Raw genomic sequence first — 22,251 nt, 5'->3', positions numbered from 1 at the left:
CCTCGGGTGGACGCGTGCCCCGCGAAGGGGAGTTTGCAGACGCTCCCTCACATCGGGGACGCGGCTCCTTTAAGAGAGTAGGTGTCCAGGGCGCCGCCTGACTGGAAAGCCGCCCCCGGGCCGGGCTCCCGGGCCGGGCCCGGGGCGCGGGCGCGCGGCGGTGGAACGCGGGCGGTGGGCGGCGAACGGCCTAGCGGGCGGCGCGGGGCGGGCGGCGGCGGCGGCGGGTTGCGGGGCAGGCGCGCGGTGGGCAGGCCTCGCAGGCCCCGCCCCGCCCCGCCCGCTCCGGGGTCCTCGAGCGCTCGGGCTGCGCGCGGAGCGGGCTCGGGAGGGAAGTCCCGAGACAAAGGGAGCGCCGCCGCCGCCGCCTCGTCCGCCTCGCTCGCCGGGCCGCGGCCGCCCGAGGTGAGCGCGCGGGGCGGACGGGCCGGGGGCCAGGCCTCGGCGGGCCGCGGCCTCCGGCGCTGTCGGGCCCGGCCGGGCGGGCGCCCTACACCCGCGGCCCGGCCCGCTCCCGGGAACCGGCCCGCCCCGGGCTGCTGACGCCGTGGCGGGGGCCGACCCGCTGGGCTCACCGGCCCGCGGCCCGAGCCCCGGCCCGTCGCAGCCCGGGGGGGCGGGGGACGTTCGCTCGGGCGCGCGCTCGGGCGGTTCGCGGCGCGCGGGTCGCGTCCGGGGCCGCAGACGGCGCCCGCCGCTCGGGCCGCGGTGACAGGAGCGCCGAGCCCTCCGCCAAGGCGGAGCGTTTCCGGGGTCAAGGTGTGCGCGCGAACCTGTGGCGCGTTCTAGCCCGGGAGAGGACACACCGCACAAAGAGTGCAAAGCCGCGCGCTGCAGAAGCGCGGGCGCGTTTGGGGGGGTGGCGTGTGATGCCTAGAAATGAAAACAAGTCCGAGCTCTTGCGCCTCCGGAGCTCCGCTCCCAGTTGGTGGGACACTGAGTGTTAGCGCTCCCCTTAACGGGGAGATTTCCTCCCAAGACTGCTTTGTACCAATTGCATGGAGGCTGGAACTGGTAGTTAGGCGAGTAGGAGGAAGGCGAGGCGATGATTAGCTGGGATCATGGTAACAACGACAACACCTGCTCCTAAATCACGGACTTAACTGGTTTGGTTTGTATGATTTGGAAATAAGCTTAGTTCTTCAGTTAGCAAAGTTACTGTTCTGTGTTTGCGGAACTGGCTTTTGTTGGTCTCCTTTTAAAGCCTGTAGTCGTAAATGTTTCTTGTTCTTAAGGAAACCGTGCGTTTGGATAGAAAACCTACCCAACAGAAAAGAGAGATGGATCCCAAGTTTGTCCTGACTTGTTTATGGTCTTTCGGGTGGTTTAGGCGTGAATTTTGTATCTTGTTGCACCTTTGTCTGGTGAATCTTGCTGGGGGTTTGGGGCCTTGCTTCAGAAACGGCTTGGGGTCCTGGGAAGTAATGTCAGGAAAGAACAGGGAACTGCACCTGGTCTGGAGTGTCTCCTGAGTGCAGGGTGCCTACATCAGGTGAAGCCAGTGCCTTCCCCTGGGGAGTTTACTTTGGGTGAAAAAAACCCATCCGGGGCTGCTGATCCTTTATCAGTTTCATCCCCGGCCAACCTGTGGGGTCACAGTGCTATTGTCCATTTTACAGGTGAGAAGGTTGAGGGTGGTAGAATCCACTCGCCCACATATGCAGCCAGTAAGTGGCTCTGAAGTTTCCTGTCAACTAGAAGAGCGGGTTCAAGTACAGCCTGATCTGGAAGAAGGTGACGGCAGATTTCCAGGGTCTCCCTGGAGAACCCAGGTCCTCCCCTGCAGGCTGTGTTTAGCAGTTCATAGATATCTTATTTTCATATCTTATGATTTTGCTGTTTTAAAGTGTCTAGTAACACTTAACTGCTCCTTAAGTGCCTCTCTGTTATTTGGGGAAGGCAGATTCGATCCTAAGTGCGATTCTGAAGTAGTGGCTCCATGTTGTAATTAAAATGTACCAAATTGGCTGCTTTCTCCTGGGGAGCAGGAGGCCAGGTCTCTGCTTGGGACAGTGCAGGTGTGCACCTGTGGCTGTTTGCCCTGGTGGTGGAAGCGGTCTTTTTGGTTCCCACTCTGGTCCATTGGCACCCCTAAGGAAGGGGCTGCAGGAACTCCTGTAGGGACCCCCCCCCCGTTACCTTTTGCACCTGAGACAACCACAGCTGGTGCTTGGACAGGGCCTGCAGAGGCAGCTTTGTCCGTTGTCAGCAGAAGAGGTGGCCTGTGGCAGGGTCCTGGCATGCGGTCAGTATACAGGCGGTGCTCAGGATTGCCCTGCTGGCCTCTCCTGCGTCCTGGCCCAGCCCTGCCCCTCCAGAGCCGCCCGAGTACTGGCTTGCCCATTCCGGAATCCACGGATCCTCGGTGTCCAGAGTGCTGCCCTGGGGCTCCAGAAACCAGTCTTGATGCCTGGCCGAGCGCAGACTCGGGAACCTCACGCCAGCTGCTTGTCTTCTGCTGCTGAACTTCTGCGTTCATTAGTTCAGAGGTGGCCGCCAGCCTATGCTGCGTGCTCTGCCCTGGCTGGTGAGGGGCTTGCTGTGGACATCCTCCACATCCCTCAAGCCCCGTGGGGGGGGGTCGTTCCCACCAGCCCTGGGGATGAGGTGGGGTTGAGCCCTATTTAGAAGAGCCATTTGAAGGGTTTGAAAAAGTCTCAGGAATGAAGGTTTTACAGTTTTACAGACTTCGGGGTTACTGCTCTAGCCTCCGACAAGAGAGTCTTAAAGACAAAAGCGGCTGGCGCTCTCCTGTGCCCTGATCCGCTGCATCTCCCCGCCTCCCTCAAGCAATCCCAGGCCCTCAGGACCAGTGCCCACCCTTCCAGCTCTTTCTTATGTTCCTGCACTGAGCCCATTGCTGCAGGCTGTGTCCAGGCAGCCACCTGACCACCATTAGGACCCAGGTGCCGCCCGTCTCGTAGTCGTCCTGCTTTGTGTCTCCTGGCACCTAGCACTTCTCCCCATGTCAGCCGTCCGGGCAGCGACACTCATACCATTCCTCAATTTATGTTGCATGAATGAATGAAAATAGCAGATAGAGGTGTGCCATCCAGGGAAGGAGATCCTAGACGTGTTACTGACGGTCGGGTCCACGGATGGGGAGGAAGCGGGCAGACCAGAGCTCTGGGGTTGGGGGTGGCAAAGAGAAATTGTGTTTTGGGTGCAGGCCTGGTGTTACTTGTCTTGGACTTAATCTTGAGGTTGGGCAAGTTTATAGCCTTTTAGAAGGTGTGCTTGGGTCAGAGTGCTGCCAGGGCAACAGTTCCTGTCACCATGCCTGCTGAGTGGGGGCTTTGATTTTTTTATATATATAAATTTATTTATTTTTGTCTGTGTTGGGTCTTCGTTGCTGCACGCGGGCTTTCTCTAGTTGTGGCGAGCTGGGGCTACTCTTCGTTGCCGTGTGTGGGCTTTTCATTGTGGTGGCTTCTCTTGTGGAGCACGGGCTCTAGAGTGCAGGCTCAGTAGTTGTGGTGCAGGGGCTTAGTTGCTCCACAGCACGTGCTCGACCAGGGCTCGAACCCATGTCCCCTGCATTGGCAGGCGGATTCTTAACCACTGTGTCACCAGGGAAAACCGGGCTTTGATTTTTGACCCTCGCTTTTTTTCATGATGACATGAGTATATGTGTTTCTTGATGACACACCACATCCCGTTGCTCTGGTGTTTTGCAGTAACTCACCCCACTTCCTGAGACCTGGGCTCGTGGGTGATGCTGGAGGCTGCGGTGGCCATCCCAAACCCGCCCTCCCCCCCAGCTATGCTTACTTCTTGGGGAGTCGTCCAAGAGCCAGATCCCCGCAGAGTTCCTGGCTCCATGGGGCCACTGGGCCTGGGGACGTGCCCTTGTAACCAGCACCCAGTGAGGTAGCCGCCCAGGGCCCCACTGATCGGCTGGTCTGCTGTTGCATTGTTGATCTGACTCCACCTCTCCTGCAGGAACGTGGGCGTGTTTGTGTTGTCTGAGGCCTGGGGGCAGAGTGTCCCAGCAGATGCTGCAACAAGGTTTTGATTTGGATTGCTGGAGCACTTGGGGGTCAGCCTTAGCCAAGGGAGGGGGCTGCAGGAGTGAGTATGAGGCAGGGGCTGCAGAGAGGAGCAGCCCTCCTGCCGGAAGTGGGAAGACCCCCTGGGTTTGAGTTGAGGCTTCTCCCTCAGTGGGCAGGTTACTCCTGATCTTCCCTTCTCAGGTCTAAAACGGGCTTGGTGGTCCCCAACTCTGGGTCAGGGCCGGCACAGCTGGGAAGCACGGCTGGTTTCCAGTTCTGTCTTTGGCAGAAGTTTGTTCTTCTGTGCCTGGTTGAGAGCTGTGTTGTGGTTGCGGAGGGTGCCCCGTGTTGTCCTAGGGAACTCGAGGTGCTGGACCTCTTCCCTGCCAGAGGTGCAGAGGGGGCCTGTCCCCGGGCCCTCCAGTGCAAGCCTGCAGGGTGGGGACAAGCCACCGGCCATGCACGTGTAGGATACACTCTCTTCGGTCTTGTTAAAGTCTTGCTTAATGGAAATACTTGATTCAGGGTATCTTTAATGTTCCCATGGACTCTGAAGACCAGCAAACACACTTGGGATCAAATTCTTCAGCAAGTTTTTGGGTCTTAGTTGCGGCGTGTGGGCTTAGTTGCCCCGCGGCATGTGGGACCTTAGTTCCCCCATCAGGGATCGAACCCGCATCCTGTGCATTGGAAGGCAGATTCTTAACCACTGGATCATCAGGGAAGTCCCTAAGGGTCGCGTTCTTGTGGGCAGAAGGAGGCTGAGGGCAGCAGGGGTTACGATAGAGTGCCACATGCCTGGTCTGGTCTGGTCTGCGTGCTGCATTAGCAGCACCTGGGAGATGGGCTGACAGCTCCGGGCAATGAATCTGAGTGGCTGATGCCGCCAAGCCCTGAGGGTCTGTGGTCCAGAGGTGCAGGGGAGCCGATATTCAGGAGAGACCAGGAGTTTGCGTAGCTTGGCTGCAGGGCCTGCTCCCCCTTTTGTTGACTTTCCCAAAGTCACTGGGAGACAGGTCTTGGCCCACTCACAACAGGTGGAGTGGCAGCGGGTCCTAGGGTGGGGCTGTAGGATGAGAAAGTGGCAGGGGCCAGGGAAGGCCCGAGCCCCCAGGCCTGGTGACAGGTGGGTCTGTTGGATGCTGGTGGGAGGGGGGGTGCTGCCTCTGGACTTGTGCAGCCCCCACCCCTTGCATGGTTAAACTGCTCTCTGCCCAGGGCTGCCTTCCTCTTGGTTGCCTTCCAGGACCAGGGCTCTCCTCCTGGCCGGGCATGAGTCTAGATTCTGAGCCCCTGATTCTGGGCCGGAGGCCTGCCAGCACCCCCACGTCCCTGCACCGGGAAAGGGGAGTGCTCAGAGACTGCCCCTCCCAGGTCTCGGGCCTGCGCTCTGGACATCCCCATCTTGTCCCTGCCTCTGCTACGGAGTCTGGTGGAATTGGGGTCCCTGTCACTCCAGCAGGTGCACAGGAGAAAGAGGGCAGGGCTAGTGGGCAGGTGGCTGCTGCGAGTGCACGGCGCCCCTCCCCATGCAGCACCTGGCAGCTATGTGACCTGGGCCTGGGGCTTTGCTTCTCTGGAGCTCTGTGTCACCAGGAAATGCAGGTCACAGCGTATGCCATGGGGGCCTGGGGATGGGAGACCCGCTCCCTGTTCCCTGGTGAGCTGCCTGCACCAGGAGGCTGGGAGGCTGGGGTGGGGGGAGCTGTGACAGCTTGTCCAGAGCGGCGTGTGGGGCCGGGCGGGAACCTTGGTTTCCCTGCTTCTTGGAAGCGAGTCTGTTGGGCTGGGCTGGGCACGGGGTGAGGGGGCAGAGGGCCCACAGCTGCCGGTGCTCATCGCACACTGCCCATCTCTTCTAGGGACGCAAACATGTCGGGGATCGCTCTCAGCAGACTTGCCCAGGAGAGGAAAGCTTGGAGAAAAGACCACCCGTTTGTAAGGAAAGCTTTACTTCTGCGTGTGGCAGGGTGATGGTTTCCCCTTGACAAGAACGTCAGGTCCCTGCGGGTCAGCCATTTGGCCTCTGGGCTGATGCTGGCGGGTTTATCCCGGGAGCAGGGAACTGGCTGCCACGGCGCTGATGTGCCCTGTGTTGTTTTCTCTCAGGGTTTTGTGGCCGTCCCAACAAAAAATCCCGACGGCACGATGAACCTCATGAACTGGGAGTGCGCCATTCCCGGGAAGAAGGGGGTAAGAGGGGCTGCCCCCCTTCAGAAGGACTCAGGTTCAAGTGTGTGTGATGATTGTGATGGTCACGCGGGCCGTGGTCCCATCCCCTGGCCAGGGGGACAAGGTTAGGGTGACATGTGGCCCTCCGGGCAGTCTTAATTCAGAAAGAGGCTGGGCTCTAGCAGATGGGGAGGGGTGGCGTCATGCAGCCCCCCTGCCACGTCCCAGGAGCAGGAGGAGCCCTGGAGGGGGTGGAGGGGGGCTGAGGTTGAAGCAGCCCGGACATGGTGGTGCTCTGGGGCACGGGGGGTGTGGGTCTTGAGCCTGGGACACCTGCAGATCCTTAGACACAGAGGCCCGGCATCAGCCACCTAAGACAGCCATGTGGGGCCCCACATGTCCTGCACTCATGGGCCACGGTGCTGTCTCCTCCGCTCACCTGAGTGTGCCTGGGTCCGTTAGGACTGGCACGTTGGAAGCATTTGGGAGGGAGGGTCTCTTCTTGGGGGAACTGGAAGGAAGGAGGAGACTCCTGAGGTGTCTGGGTGATGACAGGGCTTCATCGTCTCCATTTTCTCCTACCCATGGTTGGTTGTAAGCATACAGCAGTAGGCCTGGGGGTGGCGGGTGGGGAGGGGTGTTGGGCCGTGGAACTGGGAGGTTGCCCAGGGACCCATGGGACCTGAGGGAGGAGCCTCACAGAGCCGCCAAGTCTTCACTGTACCCACTCAGTGTCGGCGGGAGCCCCCCAGGGCCTCCTGTCTCTCCAGGGAAGGCCCTTTCCAACTCGGGGGTCATGGAGGCCCCAACAGTCCTGCTAGTGGGCTGTGAGCCATTAGGAGCTGCCTCTGGGGGGCCCTCACCATCCTGGGGTGCAGCTAGAGCAAGCTCCTTGCCCTTCCTGGGCCCAGCCCGCCGCAGAGACCCGCAGCACACCTGATCACAGTTTTATTTCCCAACAGACTCCGTGGGAAGGAGGCTTGTTTAAACTACGGATGCTGTTCAAAGACGATTATCCATCCTCACCTCCGAAATGTAAGTAGAACGCAGTCCTCAGAAGTCGGTCGGCTTCTGCCTGTTCCTTCAGAGAGCTTGGGCCTGTGGAGCTTCAATTATGTCCTGCTCTGCTCCTGGGGTGGCTCCAGGGACTCTGATCCCTGGGGCTGGCTGTGGATTTGAGTCTGTTTGTACCCCCAGTGGCTAGAGGTGCACATAATAGGCCCAGTCTCAGACCCAGAATCCCAGCTCTCATCACTGAGAGGTGGGCCCTTAGTGCTACCAAGTTCCAGCCCTGGATGGGGTAGACATGCAGAAGGACAGCGGTCCAGAGCCTCACCCCACAGAGGGTTTTGTTGCCTGTTAGAATTTGATACTTATGTGGTGCAGCGTGTGCACCCTGGGTGGATAGCGTGCTGAAGTCTCCAGAGAAAGCGGCAGGAAGAAAGAGCCAGGGCTGCATCTGAGATAGTGCAGTGGCCAGACCATCAGAACACATTTCAGCAAAACTCAGAAGGGACCCCAGGTCCCTCCCCTTTTGTAGCTGGAAATGAGCAAATGCTATCTGTGTCTGGTTAATTGGGTGTTTTAACGCATGCCCCAGCATGTGAAGAGTGCCCCCAGCACCAAGACTGTCAGCGTTCACTCTGGTGGTCAGTAATTCAAGATGTCTGTTATAAAGACACAACCAGAAGAATTTCTAAAACTAACAGTTAACCACTGGGATGGAGACTTATTTCATTTGGGGTGGTTCTTTGCTGTTTGAATTTTTTTGCCACGTGCAGGTATTACCTTAAAGAATGTCTTTAATCAGAGACTTCCCTGGTGGCGCAGTGGTGAAGAACCACCTGCCAATGCAGGGGACATGGGTTTGATCCCTGGTCTGGGAAGATTCCACATGCTGTGGAGCATCTAAGCCCATGTGCCACAACTACTGAGCCTACACTCTGGAGCCCACGTGCCTGGAGCCCATGCTCCGCAACAAGAGAAGCCACCGCAATGAGAAGCCCGCACACTGCAATGAAAGAGTAGCCCCCTCTCGCCGCAACTAGAGAAAACCCATGCCAGCAACAAAGACCCAATGCTGCCCCCAAAAAATTTAAAAAGAATATCTTTAATCAAGAAATGAGACATTGTAGCTACGTTCATCACTTCTATTCTACATTGTATTGGAATTCCAAGAAGATAGAGCCCGACAAGAAAAATCCCAGCAGAAGAACTGGAAGACAAGACTGCAGACAATCTTTCCCTGAGTCTAAGATTGCTGAATAAAAGACTAATTCACAAAATTTTTTATTTAATTTAAAAGGGGGGGGGCTTCCCTGGTGGCGCAGTGGTTGAGAGTCCACCTGCGGTTGCAGGGGACACGGGTTCGTGCCCCGGTCCGGGAAGATCCCACATGCCACGGAGCGGCTGGGCCCGTGAGCCATGGCCGCTGAGCCTGCGTGTCCAGAGCCTGTGCTCTGCAACGGGAGAGGCCACAGCAGTGAGAGGCCCACGTATAGAAAAGAAAAAAAATAAATAAAGGGGGGGACTTCCCTGGTGGTCCAGTGGTAAAGAATCCGCATTCCAATGCAGGGGACATGGGTTTGATCTCTGGTCAGGGAACTAAGATCCCACATGCCGTGGGGCAGCTAAGCCCGCGCACCACAACTACTGAGCCTGCGTGCCGCAAACTACAGAACCTACGCCCTCTGGAGCCCGCGTGCCACAGCTAGAGAGAGAAAACCTGCACACCACAACTAGAGAGAAGCCTGCACGCTGCAACGGAGTATCTTGCATGCCCAACAAAGATCCCACGTACTGCAACTAAGACCCAGTGTAGCCAAAAAAATAATAAATATAAATTTAAAAGGGAATTCTCTGGTCCAGCTTTCACTGCCAAGGGCGTGGGTTCAATCCCTAGTCGGGGAACTAAGATCCCACAAGCCCCAAGGCGTGGCCAAAAAAAAAAAGATCTCTCCGCTGAAAATGATCAGATGTTTCTGCAAGGATCAGGGGCAGCCTTGATCCCTGGCAGGGCAGGCCGTGTGCACAGCTCAGAAGACTGAGTGCATGTGCCTGTTCTCTCCCAGCTCTTCTGCAGGTTCAGTGTGATCCCAGTCACAACACAAGCAGACTTTTTTGGAAACTGTCACGCAGACTCTAAAATGCAGGAAATGCAGGGTGCTGAGAACAGCCATGCCCTTGGAGATCTGTGGGGGGAGATTGTGAGGCCTAGGCTGAGGCCGCTTGGGTGAGGAGAGCACCCAGACCTGTAGGACGGCAAGATGGAAAGCGGGCTGAGATCTGCTGCAGGGACACTGAGACACAGGCCTGCAAGGCAGAGTCCAGAGAGGCCAGCCGTATACAAGCTTGGCTGATGACAGAGGCAACTCTGGGAGGCATGGGGGGCCCAGTGGAAGGAGAGCTCGCTCTCCTGCGGATCTTGGTGCCCGGTGGGAAGTACAGCTGTGGAGGAGACGGGAGGACCTCTCCATCACGTGGGCAGGCTGAGAGCACTTTACCCATAAGGAGAGAAAGGATGAGCTGGACTGCATTTAAATCAAGACCATCTCCTCATCAGGAGACACCAATGAGAGTGAGGAGAGAGATGGGATGTGTTTGTCAGTTCTCGTTCCAAATACATCAAGAGCGTTTGCACTTCAGTGAGAAAGGGCAAACTGCCATTAGCTCAGGCCCTTCCCAAAAGAGGCTCTCCACCCAGCCAGTGGGCACAGGGGAAGGTGCCTGACCTCATCACCAGACACTGCAAGTGACAACCCAGCAGGAACAGGCAGGCAGTGGGGAGCGAGGGGCCCAGCTCTAGAGAGCACTTCCCTCGGAAAGCTCTCGGTTTGTCTACTGAGGCTACACTTAACACCTGCCCTGGGACCGGCTGTTCACTGAGGAGAGACCCAGTGCAAGTGTGCACACCGAAAGGCCTGGGCGGCATGTGTCTGGAAAAAGCTGGGGGCAGTGCAGGTGTCTGTTCACAGTAGAATGGACAGATGAACAGTGGGACAGTCTGCAGCAGAGAGAAGGAAGAGTCTGTGAGTGTTCATGACATGAGTGAGTCTCCCAGATGCCAAGGAGCTGGACCAGGTTCCGTTTGTGGAGGTCAGCAGTCCATGTGATGGCAGTGTTAGGAGTCAGGAGGGTGACCTGGTGCAGAGGCAAGGCAGCCAGTCACCTGAGATGGGGGTGAGGGGCTGAGGGGTGCTGGGAGACAAATAACAAAGGGCCTGTGTCCTGCGTATATAAAGAGCATCTGCAAGTCAACAAGAAAAGCGTGTGAGAGGTTTAAAGAAGAGCTTCTCCAAAGAAGCAGCAAGTGCGTCGCAGGGAGTGAAAGGAAAATGCAAATCAGAACCATGAGAGGCAGCCACTGTCATCAGGGTGGCTGAATTCCATGGCTGACACCACCAGGGGCTGGCAAAGTCACAAAGCGTGGGAACATGCAGACCCTGCTGGCGGCATGTAAGTTGATACAGCTGCTGTGGAAATGAGCAGTATCTACTCAAGTTCAACATGGACACCTTAAAACCCCGCATTTTCACATTGTGTGCACTAGAATTCACGTTCAGGAATGTTTGCAGCTTCAGTCGTAGTAGCTCAGATGTGCACTTACGGTGGGGTGGGCAAGTCCATGGGCAGCTTCTCCCAGCGAGGCCTGTGTGGCAGCAAGGTGCAAACTGACCCCTGGGTGTAGAGCCGCGAGTCCTGGTCTGGGGGCGGGGCGGGTGTACAAGTTGGGATAATGAGGCAGGTGAGGGAGGGAGTTTTCTGGAAGCTGTTGGTATGAGTGGGTGTGTTCATTTTTGGTAATTCATCAAGTGTACTAGCTGAACTTTTCTGGGTATAATTAAATAATGTTTTAAAAATCAAGAGAAAGGGGGAAAGCGCCCAGATGAGAGAAAAACACACGTTAGGTGAGTTAACGGACCCTGGGTGGGGCTCATAATGGCAATTTTTTCCTACCTTTTTTTTTCCTTTATTATTTTTTTCCATGTCACAAGGCATGCAGGATCTTAGTTCCCCAACCAGGGATTGAACCTACGTCTCCTGCAGTGGAAGCGCAGAGTCCTAACCACTGGACCATCAGGGAAGTCCCTGCTGCTCTCTGCTCTTTTATGTTTTCAAATTTCCTACATGTATTCTTTCTTATTTTTATTTTTTAAAAAGAAAATTAACTTTTTTTGCTTTGTGTTATTTTATTTTTGAAGGAAGAATGTGGGGTCATAAAAGTCTCTGTTTTGAAGCAGGATGATCTGCTTTGAAAATGGCCACTTGTTTGGAAGGGCCTCTGAGTTTCTGCCCTTGGCCTTCCCGCAGGACCCTCCTCACCTGCTGCAGTGGCCCCTTCCCATTTTCCTGAGTCGGGCCGCAGCCCGGCTGGGAGGACATGGGGGCAGCCATCTGGGGCTCTGTGCTCTGAATGCCAGTACCCCGGGTGGCGTCCTGGGAGCACGTGGCTTCCCCTCTGAGTCTGTCAGGAAGGTGGCTGCTTACTCCTCCCACCTCAGGGCCAGTTTCGTTTTTCTAAGTAGTTCTTGGCCAGGTGCCTGGTGACCAGCCGGGTGCCCCAGTGTAGGGGGAGAGGCCCCGTCGGGGCAGGACATTACTTGGTAGGAAGATACCTGCCACCAGAAACATGTTTCTTTCATTCCCTTTGCTCCAGGCAAGTTTGAACCGCCGTTATTTCATCCGAACGTGTACCCCTCAGGCACAGTGTGCCTGTCCATCCTGGAGGAGGACAAGGACTGGAGGCCGGCCATCACGATTAAGCAGGTATGGAGTGCGAGCTCCCTCCACCCTTCAGGGCCCGAGGGCCAGTGGTCCTCCATCCCGGGAAAGTTTGCCTTTCAGCCCGCTGGCCTCTCATCTTGCTCTGTTTGTTTTGTCTCTTACACAGATCTTATTAGGAATACAGGAACTTCTAAATGAACCAAATATCCAAGACCCAGCTCAAGCAGAGGCCTACACGATCTACTGGTTAGTAGCAATCCAGCCCCGTTTGCTGCAACTTCTTCTTGGCCTCCCTGAAGTCTGGTCTAGGCTGCCCCTGACAGCCTGGCTGGGAGGCAGCGGTAGGGGGGGTGAGACACGGCAGCCGGGCTGTCGTGCAGCCAAGGGAGCTGCGTGTGCAGAAACAGGTGACCCGCGGGGGGGTGGGTGTCAGGAAGCCGAGCTCAGGTGTTGGCCACTTTGTGTCTGAGCTGTGGCCGGGCCGGCCCTGGGACTCTGGTCCAGCTCAGAGGGAACATCCCCCTGAGTGGGGCCCTGAGGGAGGGATGTCCAACAACCCAGCTCAACCAGGGACCCCAGACCTTCCACCTTGGCCCTCCTGCTGCTCTCCCCATCTCCAGCCCCTCTTCCTGGTCCCGCCTGGGTGTGGTGCCTCCAATGGGGGTGGTCAGTGGGGGCGTGATGATCAGGTTGCTCTTGGCCACCCAGCTGCTGTGATCCCTACCCCCCCACCCCCCAGTGCCAGGCGTCCACTCCATGCCTGGCCCTTCCCCGCATGGCACGTGGGTCCTGCGTCCACTCTCCATGATGAGGGAGGAGGCCTGGTATGACGTAATTGGGGTGAGCAGTGGTTAAACGTGGCGTGTGAGCCTGTGGTCCTCCCCAGGCTGGTCTGGACGGGGCCTTAAGCTAGTCTGGGGCTCTGACGCCCATTGCTCCATCTGCCCATGTTCAGAAACCCAGGCCCACACCTGAGGGGAATTGGGGAACGGAGAGTAGCATTTTCTGAGAACAGTGCCCAGGTGCCCCAGTGGCCTGGGACCCAAGGGGCTGGCCCTCGGGAGAGGCCAGGCAGGAGCCTGTTCCTTCCTGGAGGGCATCTGGAGTGGGAGGTGGAGGGTAAAGCAGAGGCTGAGACTGTCCTGGGGCTGCTCTGAGCAGCCGGCACCCCAGCTGTTGCGAGTCCATCTGAGAGAAGCACCACGTTGCAGGAGAGGTATTTCTCTTCCCAAGATGGCTCAAGTCTCTGGGCCCAGCCCAGTGTTGTCTAAGGGCAGAAGAACCCCCCGGCAGGGCCAAGGTCCCAGAGCCCCCTGGCCCACCCCCTCCGGACTTCAATCTGGCCTTTTCCCTGGGGCTTCCCGCCAGGGGGCATTGCTCAGTGGCTCGAGTGGAGCGTCAGCGACTCCTGCCCTGACCTCAAGCTGGGCGCTGTGTGCTTTCACTGCCGCGCCCCGTTGGCCCTGCACCCTTTGTAAATAAGGCCACTGGGGTACTCGTTTGAGCTGAGTCCTTGCGACAGAGGCGTGTGGCCCTCAAGCCCGAGATGTCTCCTTGCTGCTCATAGAGCAGAGCCGGGGTTTCCTGGGTTCTCTGTGTTGGTGGCAGCGGCATGTGGCCAAGGTACCATGGGACACTGCTCTGCACCGTCAGGCACCGAGGCTCTTCTGGTTTTGTGGTCGGTGCTGGCCCAGGCTGGTGGGGTCTGCCTGTATTCCCACCTTGCTCCCAAAAGGTCACAGGGCACATCCTACACTGGCAGGTGCCTGCAGCCCCGTCCCGGCCTTCACTTGGTCAGTGGCGGAGCTGGACTTGGCTGTTCCGCCCACTCCTTCCAAAGCTCCCCGGCCACTGCCTCCGCCCTGGGGCTGTGGTGGCCTGGGCTTGACACAACACTGGGAGCCAGGGTCGAAGGTTAGGGGCCGGGGGTGGGTGTGCTCAGACCACTGTAGGCGCTGGTCCCGTGACCTCACTCTCCAGCTCTCAGGGCCACACCAGCCTCCTTGGCGCTGGGCCAGCACAGGGCCGCACCAGCAGCTCTGCCTCTCCTGCTGCTGGCACTGCAGCCGTTCCCCAGGGAGGCCACAGGCAGGGTCCTGGGCACTGGAGCCGTCGGCGCCATGGTGCAGCTGAGGAGCTTCTGCCACCCCGTGCCTGGGCTGTGGTTACAGCTGGGCCTCAGGCTGTGGGCTGCGCTCTGAGGGGCCTCGCTGGTTGCACAGCACAGCTTGGAAAGACCCCTGACTTTCTTAGCAGGGGCTTTGCACACCTTCGTGAGGGTCACTGACCAGCCCCAGCACTGGGTGTCCAGGAACCCTGTCTGCAAATATCTCCTCTCGGGGCGATGCACATTGGCCCCTTTTATCAGCGGTGGTTCTCACCCTAGAGCCCCAGCTGGGGTCCTGCCTGGCTGCCGTAAGCTGCTCGCACCTTCTCCCATGGTACTGAGAGCTGAGGGCAAACCCCCCAGAGGTTTGTGTCTGGTTTTGAAGCAGATGGTACTGGGAGATCTGTTTCCTCCAGTGACGGGTATGATGGATGCTGCCTCAGAGGTGGGGAAAGAAGCTGCTGGTCGCTGGCTAGACCGGCAAACCCACAGGGCTCACCCTTCTCCCAGTTTGGCCTAGGACCGGTGCCCCCGAGACCTCCTCGCTCATGCGCTCCAGGCTTCCTGGGCGCCCTCGGGCAGCGGCCGCACATTCTAACATGTCTCTCTTTTGACCTCCTCAGCCAAAACAGAGTGGAATACGAGAAAAGGGTTCGAGCACAAGCCAAGAAGTTTGCTCCCTCATAAGCAGCGACCTGTGGCATCATAAAAAGGAAGGGATTGGTGTGGCAAGAACTTGTTTACAACATTTTTGCAAATCTAACGTTGCTCTCTACAATTACTGGTCACCTGGGGAGGGTTGGGCGGGCGCCATTTTCCATTTCCGCCACTGGTACAGTCTCGGCTCGCTGAATCGCCCAGTTTTTCATACAGGGTCTCTTCCTTCAGTCTTTTGTATTTTTGATTGTTATGTAAAACTTGCTTTTATTTTAATATTGATGTCAGTATTTCAACTGCTGTAAAATTATAAACTTTTATACTTCAATGAGTCCCAAGGAGCTAGTTCCTTTGCTCGCGGATGCAGGCATGCTTCACGCCGTCTAGAGCTGCACTTAGCCTTCAGCTGGCTGCACGAAACAGAAAATCAGACCTGCCCCGCCCCACCGCCTCCTCTCCCAGAGCCCGGCTTGTGTTGCTTACGAGCCTCAGATCCACAGTCAGCCAGCGTTGCGTTTCCGCATCACTTCCTTTGTGTTTATATGGCGTTTGTCTGTGTTGCTGTTTAGAGTAAATAAACTGTTTATATAAAGGTTTTTGTTGCATTATCATCATTAAAAGTGAGGAGGTGACCTCTGTGTGCCCAGCACCCCCCACTCGGCCCCATCCTCTGTAAATAGTGTTGTGTATTCTGTCCCCCCGATGCCAGTGCTCTGGGTTGCAGAGTGCTAGAGAGTTCTGGTCTGGTCAGGTTGGAACTGGCATCGAGACATTTGTAAAGCTCGCACCGCCTGGGCCATCAGGAGGACAAGATGCCTAACCCAGGCCAGGCGGGCCCGGGGAGGACTGCCGTTCAAGCAGCTCACCCCCTCAGTGCCATCGCAGGCGGCTGAGGGTGGCGGGGCCCTGACAATGGAGCCCAACCTGCGGGTGAGGCGTGTGGCCTCCTCTTGCCCAGCAGCGCCCTGGCCTCAGCAGCTGCCCCAGCCTCTACGTGTAGCACCTGCGCCATCCCTCCCCGCAACTCCCACCAACCCCCACTCCTGTGCTCGCGCATCAGCGTCCCCGTGTCCCCGCCAGACGCAGGTGGTCCTGGCACCAGGACACCCTGAAAGAGCAGCAACCGGCCACCGCCTGCCCCTCAGGCTCTTCCCTTTTCCTGAAGCATCTGATCCTGCTCTGCCTGGAGGCTGCTCTCAAAGCACTGCGGATGAGGCCGCTGAAGCTGCAGAACTTCCTTGACATCCTCGACACTGTCAGAGTGGGCCTGGGTCCCGGCTCAGCAGGAGGTGCCGAAGATGGAGCCGGGAAGTGGCAGAGGGGGCCGGGCCCGTGTCCTGCACCCCGGCACTGCCAAGGCGGGTACTTGGCCTCCGGGTCCCAACGAAGCCTGGAGCCGGCCTGCCCTCCCACCCTGAAGACCCTTGCTGGGGGACCCCTGCACCTGTGGCTCCAGCCCACAGACCCAGGGGCAGGATGATCCCCATAGGAGCTCGAGGAGGACTGCTCACCCGGGCCCCTGGTCAGGAAGGGCCAAGGCTCGCCTTGAGAAACATGTGGCCTGGCAACAGGATCGTGGTGGAAGTTGGGGGCCCCTGAGCCCACAGCACCTGTGGCTCAAGGCCCCAGTGCCTTCCCAGCTCACTGAGCTGGATGTGTCGAGCTGCTGAGCTCCCAGTTTGATGTCCACAATGTGTTGGGCACAGAGGGCCTTCGGGGGATCCAACGGGTTGTGTATTTGTAGCCTCTCCCAGAATGTCTTATTTTGTAATGACCGAACTACTCTTAGTAATAGTTATACATGTATATGGTTAATATATATGGAAATTCAATATATTTTCTAGTTAAAGCATTCTAAAGTAATCAGTGTTTCTAGCAAATTGTCGTGACTTCGGCTAATGAAATGTCCTTTTGTGCCACAGTCCTTGGCTTAACAAAGGTGTGAATCTTGTAACACAAGAACTATGAAATGCGATGATTCTGTTTCTACTGTAAGGGAAGAGCGTGTGTTCCCAGCATGAGGCGCCTAATAATTAGTAAGGAATTGTGGGCTATAGATTAACCACTGTATCTAAAAATCCTCTAATTAAAATATTTCCACTAACTGCCGCCTGCAGGGTATCCTTTTCCTGCTCCGTCTGCACAGGCTGCTTCATGCTCGGTGTCAGGGGGGCCACGCTGGCCAATTCCAGGGTCCTGTGCTGCTGGCCCAGGAGCTGCTGGAGCCGCCTCCTCCCTCGGCTTCCAGCATCAGATGCTCAGTGACCCGCAAGTGGCAGAGGGTGACATTCCCTAGAGCCAAGGTTGAATCCCCCGGTCTGTGCCTCTGAGGCTGGGGCGTGGGCAGCCAAGGCTGGGCCCACATCCTGCACTGACCCCTGGCCCTGTCCCCTGAGTCTCGCCTGTACCTCCCTGGCCTACTGGAGCAGGTTCCCCCCATGGGGACCTCCTTCTCACCGCCAGGGTGGACCTCCCTGGGGCACCAGGATGCCGTCCTCATGGTGCCAAGGTGCCTGTGAGCCCTTGGCTCAGACCCTGACCAGGCCCCTGGGACACTGTGTCCAGGACTGGCTCGGGCCAGGCTGTTACATGGGTGCAGAGCAAGGAACCCAGCGTTGGGGCTTCTAGGAGAACTTGACCACAGGTAGGACAAGCTGGGAGCCTATCTCCCCAGGAACCACTCTGCCTGGAGCCCAGATAGGCTCCTGGATGGGCTCTGGGTCCCTGGGGGTCCCCCCCGGCCTCCCTGGACTGTCCTGGCCGAGTCAGCACCGTGTCCTCACACCTGCCCGCCCCCATGAGGCCACCTTGCTCCCTGACCAGGCAGCCCAAAGCCCTCCTACAATACATCAGGCCCTACCTCCGGTTTGAGCTTGCCATGGCGACGTGTTGCCAGGTTGGAGGGCCCCCGAGCACTGACTTGGGCCGGCTCCAACTGGTCTAAGTCAACTCCAGCAGGGAGGGGCCCAAGGAGTGCTGGTCCAGATCTGCCCCCAGCCGACCCTGGTGCTGAGCCTGGGGGTGTCCTGCCTCAGTGGTCAGGAGGCTCATCTGGAGGCCTCCAGACTACTGTGACCCCATCTGCAGAGGCCATGGGCCTGGCAGAGGAGCTAGAGCACTGGGTCCCATCCACCCTTAGTTCCTCAGACCCTACGGACTTTGCCACTTGCCCAAAGCCTCGGGCCTCAGTCAGGAAGCTGTTTTATCTGAGCTTTTAGAAGAAAATAATGAGGGAGCAGCAAAAGAAAGTTACAGGGCCCCAGCCTGGGTTCTTCCCTCCCAGCCTCTGCTCTTACAGGTGACCCATCCCAAGGGGTTTTTTCTTGCCTTGAGGAAGGAATCAGGGGCCCCAGAGCCAGGACAAGTGCCTCGGCCTCCTGTGTGCAGAGGGATGTGCGTGGAGGAGCCAGGCACATGACCCATTCCCAGCTCTGCCGCCAGTCGCCTGGGCCTCACGCAGACCTACAGAGCCCTGGCTGGGCTGCTGCTCTGTCCCCACCCCCAGCCCCACGAAAACCTCGGGCCTGAGGCCCCAGAGCACCCAGCCTGGCACAGGCTCCACCCGCACAGATGCTGGCAGCAGGACCCCCACTGGGCTTCTGGTTAAGTGCCCCAGGCAAGGGGTCACATGTGGGCCAGACCCCCTCTCAACTGGAGCCACCACTTCTGCTGGCAGAACCACCCAGGACAGCACAGGTAATGGGACAGATTCCTGCAGTCCCTCAGGGTCCTCCAGCCCAGGGCAGGCAGGGACGCTGACCCGAATTCCCGGGCTATGTGCCTGTGAGTTCCCTGTGATCCACCTCCCTTCCCGCTTTTCCTGCCATTGTCCTCCGACAGGTGCTATGGGGGTCAGACAGCTGTGGGAGAAGCCTGACTGCTAGGAGGCTGTGCCTGCAATTCCAAGGGCTGCCACCACAGGGCGTGATTTCATGCATTATTAAAAGTGATGGCAGTGCCCTGGACTTACCAGGATGCCTCTCACCTCTGAGGCCCCTTCTCCCTGCCCGTCAGCAGCCATCAGAATGTTTGCCCAGAGCCTGGTGCTTTTCTCCTGGCCCTAAGAAGGAAAAGCCACTCACCCTGTCTTCCAGACCCTTTCCAGCTGGAAGCTCCACGAGTAAACCCACCTCCCCACAAGACCCACCGAGCCCTGATCCCCATAGGCAGGGTGTCTTGTGCCCTAACTCCTGTGCATGCCCCGAGCTGCCCCCTCACAGCCCGTCAAGCTCAGAACCGCTGTGGGGGGCCTGGGGCAAGGGGGCCAACGTAAATCCTTCAGCTCAAGGCCTGGGGCACAGGCGCAGGGCAAGGGGCGTCCCTCCCTGTCCTCTACTGGCTGTGGGATCGCACAAGGATGAGCTTAAACCTCCAACCTGCGGAGGCCAAAACTAAGTCCCTGAAGGAAAGAGACCCTCCCAAGGCCACTGGAGGGTCCTGGGCAATGGTGGCTCCAGTTCCCATCCCCCGTGGACTGGAGGAGCTGCAGCTGACTCTAACCAGCACTTGCTCCGCGGTAAGGCCATCCCCTCCCCCTGCTGAGAGGTGGGCTCTGCTGCTGCTATCTCCGTTTTACTAATGAGGGAAACTGAGGCCCAAGGCAGTGGAGGAGTGTGGCAGGGCAGGAGTCTGACCCAGGAGGTTGGGGGACAATGAAGGGGTCGGCACGAACGGGACCATCATTCCCTCCCCAGGAAATGTTTGTGGAGGGAAGGACCCTGAAGATTATGCTTTCCTGGGGAAACAGAGGCCCAGAGTTGGCTTTGGGACCCAGCCTGTTGCTGTGTAGCCCTGGACAAGCCCTTTCCCCTCTCTGGGCCTCTCTGGGCCTCAGTTTCCCTACCTGCAAAAGAGAGTGGTGAGGCCTCCAGGCGCCCTCTGCCCCGACAGGCTGCGTGGTGTTAGTCTTAGCGGCTGGTGCATCTTCGTGACGTCGCTGGCCTCCAGCCCTTTAGCTCCCCTCAGAGCTTGGGATGGGGGTGTGAGTAGGGGCCCCCTCCACTGGCAGCTGCCCCTCCTAACTTCCTGTTTACAGCAGCTGCAGGCTCTCCTAGGCTCTCGTCTCTTCACCCCAAAGCCATTAGGATCACCATGGCAACCAGGCGGTGTTTGTTCCAACAGGTTGGCAGAACCTGATGCAAGACTGCAGAGGTGGGGGGCATCAGCTACAAGACCCTGGCTCAGGACCTGCCAAATCCCCAGGGAAGGACATTAGCTGCCCCCAAACCATTCCCACCCCCTGCAGAAGGAAGCCAAGGGGCAGCTGGTGGCATGGGATCCAGGCCCCTCCCCTGCTCACCTGACTCATCTGTCCCAAGCCATTGTGCATTTCCTGAGCACCCCCTCCCCCATCTGCCTGGCTGTGCTGGGTCAGGATGGAAGCAGGGCCTAGGGCCAGAACTTCCAGAAGGAGAACCCACCCTTCAGTGCTGTCTCCCACTCTGCAGGGCTGTCTTCCCCGAACAAGGTGGTTCTGTGTCTTATCCTGCACAGACAGGCACGCATGGCATGGCTGTGAGTCTGGGTCTAGAAATTGAGACAGGTGGTGGCCGCATCCTGGGGCGAGGGGAAGCACCTGGTCTCCTCTGGACTGGGGAGTGAAGAAAGCACAGGTGGGCTGCCTCCCAGCATGCAGCTCTGTTCTGGAACCCTGCTCCTCCAGACTCTGGCCCTCTCCTAAGTTCAGCTGACCCCTGGCCTCCCCAGCGCCAACTGTCTTTTGCCTCTGGGTCTGAGCTGAAGTGGGTTCCAGGTCTGTCTGTTCCCCATCTGGCCTGGAGTACCTCCATTAGAGACGAAGTCTCTGGGGTGAAAACTTATCCAAACCACAGTCTTGATCCCCAAGTAAAAGGTGCTCTGAGGGTCCAGCAGGATCCGCCAAATGCAGGGAAGGCGCTCTGAGGGTCCAGCAGGATCCGCCAAAGGCAGGGCTGGGATACAGGGACCCTGTGCGTCTCTGACAAGTTCAGAACCTCTCAGCAGCCCCCAGGGTTCTCCAAGTGTGGTGGGAGGAGCCTCAGATGATGGGGCCCCAGCCCAGACTTTGGGAATCAGCAGGTCCCGGGTGGGCCGAGCAATCTGTTTTTACAAGCTCTCCAGGTGACCACGGTGCGGTGGAGGGGCACCGAGGATGGGCTGGGAATGGCGCTAGAGGGGGTCCAGCACATGACGGCGGTTCCAGCCAGAGGGGCAACCCAGCAAGCGACCCAGGATGGGCCATGGGGTTCGGTCACCCCAACAGGTGATCAGGATTGTTGTGGGCATCCCGGGTTGGTGCCTGCAGCACCCCCTTGCCCCGGGTGCGGACTGTCCCTTCTGAGAAAAGCGATTAGGCCCGCGGTGGAGGAGTCCCCAGACCAAGGTCCGCTCCATGTTTGTGTTGGGGACAGCTCTGGGCTGGTAGGGCGACTTCGGAGATGACTGCGCAGGCTTTCCAGAAAAGTCTGTGCTGCGGACCCGGGCATATCTTGTTCCGTTTCGGCGACTCTGGCTTCCCTGGGGCCCCCAGGAGGGGGTCCTGACGCAGAGCAGATCCTGCTCCCGCGCTGCACCCACCTGTGGGTTGACTGACAGCCCCGAACCCCGCCCCTTGGGGGAGGGGGTGCCCGGCAGAGCACGGGGGTCGCGGGGATCCTCGCCCGGCGCTCCTTGAGGCGGGGGCGCGGTGGTGGGACTCAAGGGAGGCGGGGGCGGGGCGGAAGCGAGCCCGGAGCGGCGGGGCGGGGCGGGGCGAGCAGACCCGGCCCCGCCCCCGGCCCCTGCAGCCGCTGCGCCCGCGCTGTGCTGTCTGCTCTGGCAGCTGCGAGCGGTTGCGCAGCCAAAGCCTCCCCGGAGCCGGTGCCGAGCGCGGCGCTCGCAGGAGCACTGTCCCCACTTCTCAGCCACCCGGCCCACGGTGAGTGCCGCGGGCTCCCGCCCGGCCGTCGAAGCTCGGCCCGGCGCCCCACCGACGTACAGGAGAGCCGCCGGTCCAGCTCCCGCGCCGCGCTCGTCGCCACCCCGGGCCCCGGGAGGTCGAGAAGACAAGCCGTCTGCCCCGGGGAGACGGAGGCCGGCGTGCGCTTGGAGGAGCGGCCCTCGCTGTTGCGGCCCTCGGAGCGCGGAAGCAGGACCCGGCGGGAGCGGGGTGCGCACTGCGCAGGGGCGGGGTGACCAGACCTCCCTGCCGCGGGGGGCGCGGGACTCCAGGACCACCGTCTGCCGGCGGCCCCCGGGATGCGCAGGGTGACCCCGCTCCTACCCGGCGCGCCAACCCCGGGGGAAGCCGCAGGTGGGCCGGGGCCGAGGACCTCCCCACCCTGCTCCGAGACGCTCCGCGGGGGTTTCCCAGCCAACCCTCCAGGGAGGAAGACGCCCCTAGAGCCCAGTTCCGTCCCCCTCCTGCCGATCCTGGCAGGACCCCTTGCTTTCCCCAAATCCCTCCAGACGTCTGGGTGGGTCCAAAAAAAATACACCCTCACCAGGTTTCCAAACTGCCCCAGAACCGAGCGCCCACCAACGAGAGAAGCACCCCGACAGAACTGGGGGGCCTGAGGTTCTCACGGGGAGCTTCGGGAAGAGGGGGGACGGGAGGAAGGGGCGAGAGGGGATGTCACTGAG

At 59.0% G+C, this 22,251-nt stretch overlaps 1 protein-coding gene across 1 annotated transcript; it reads left to right on the top strand.

Moving 5' to 3' along the window:
* Positions 1-283: 283 nt before the first annotated feature.
* UBE2I (ubiquitin conjugating enzyme E2 I) lies at positions 284-15,339 on the top strand. Its single transcript, XM_082670972.1, has 7 exons — positions 284-405; positions 5,855-5,930; positions 6,102-6,185; positions 7,127-7,199; positions 11,821-11,930; positions 12,055-12,134; positions 14,619-15,339. The coding sequence occupies exons 2-7, from the start codon at positions 5,865-5,867 to the stop codon at positions 14,680-14,682; spliced, it is 477 nt and encodes a 158-aa protein (XP_082527098.1). The 5' UTR covers positions 284-405; positions 5,855-5,864; the 3' UTR covers positions 14,683-15,339.
* Positions 15,340-22,251: the final 6,912 nt, after the last annotated feature.

The sequence above is a fragment of the Grampus griseus genome (assembly GCF_964374135.1).
Source record: "Grampus griseus genome assembly, chromosome: 14".
Lineage (NCBI taxonomy): Eukaryota > Metazoa > Chordata > Mammalia > Artiodactyla > Delphinidae > Grampus > Grampus griseus.
This window is presented reverse-complemented; position numbering and strand designations above follow the sequence as displayed.

What these genes read in the sequence shown, in the direction of transcription:
- UBE2I (XM_082670972.1), top strand. Translation starts at nt 5,865, where the DNA reads ATGTCGGGGATCGCTCTCAGCAGACTTGCCCAGGAGAGGAAAGCTTGG. An exon ending in GGAGAAAAGACCACCCGTTT is followed by an intron (nt 5,931 to 6,101) that starts GTAAGGAAAGCT and finishes GTTTTCTCTCAG; the next exon opens with GGTTTTGTGGCCGTCCCAAC. An exon ending in CGGCCATCACGATTAAGCAG is followed by an intron (nt 11,931 to 12,054) that starts GTATGGAGTGCG and finishes TCTCTTACACAG; the next exon opens with ATCTTATTAGGAATACAGGA.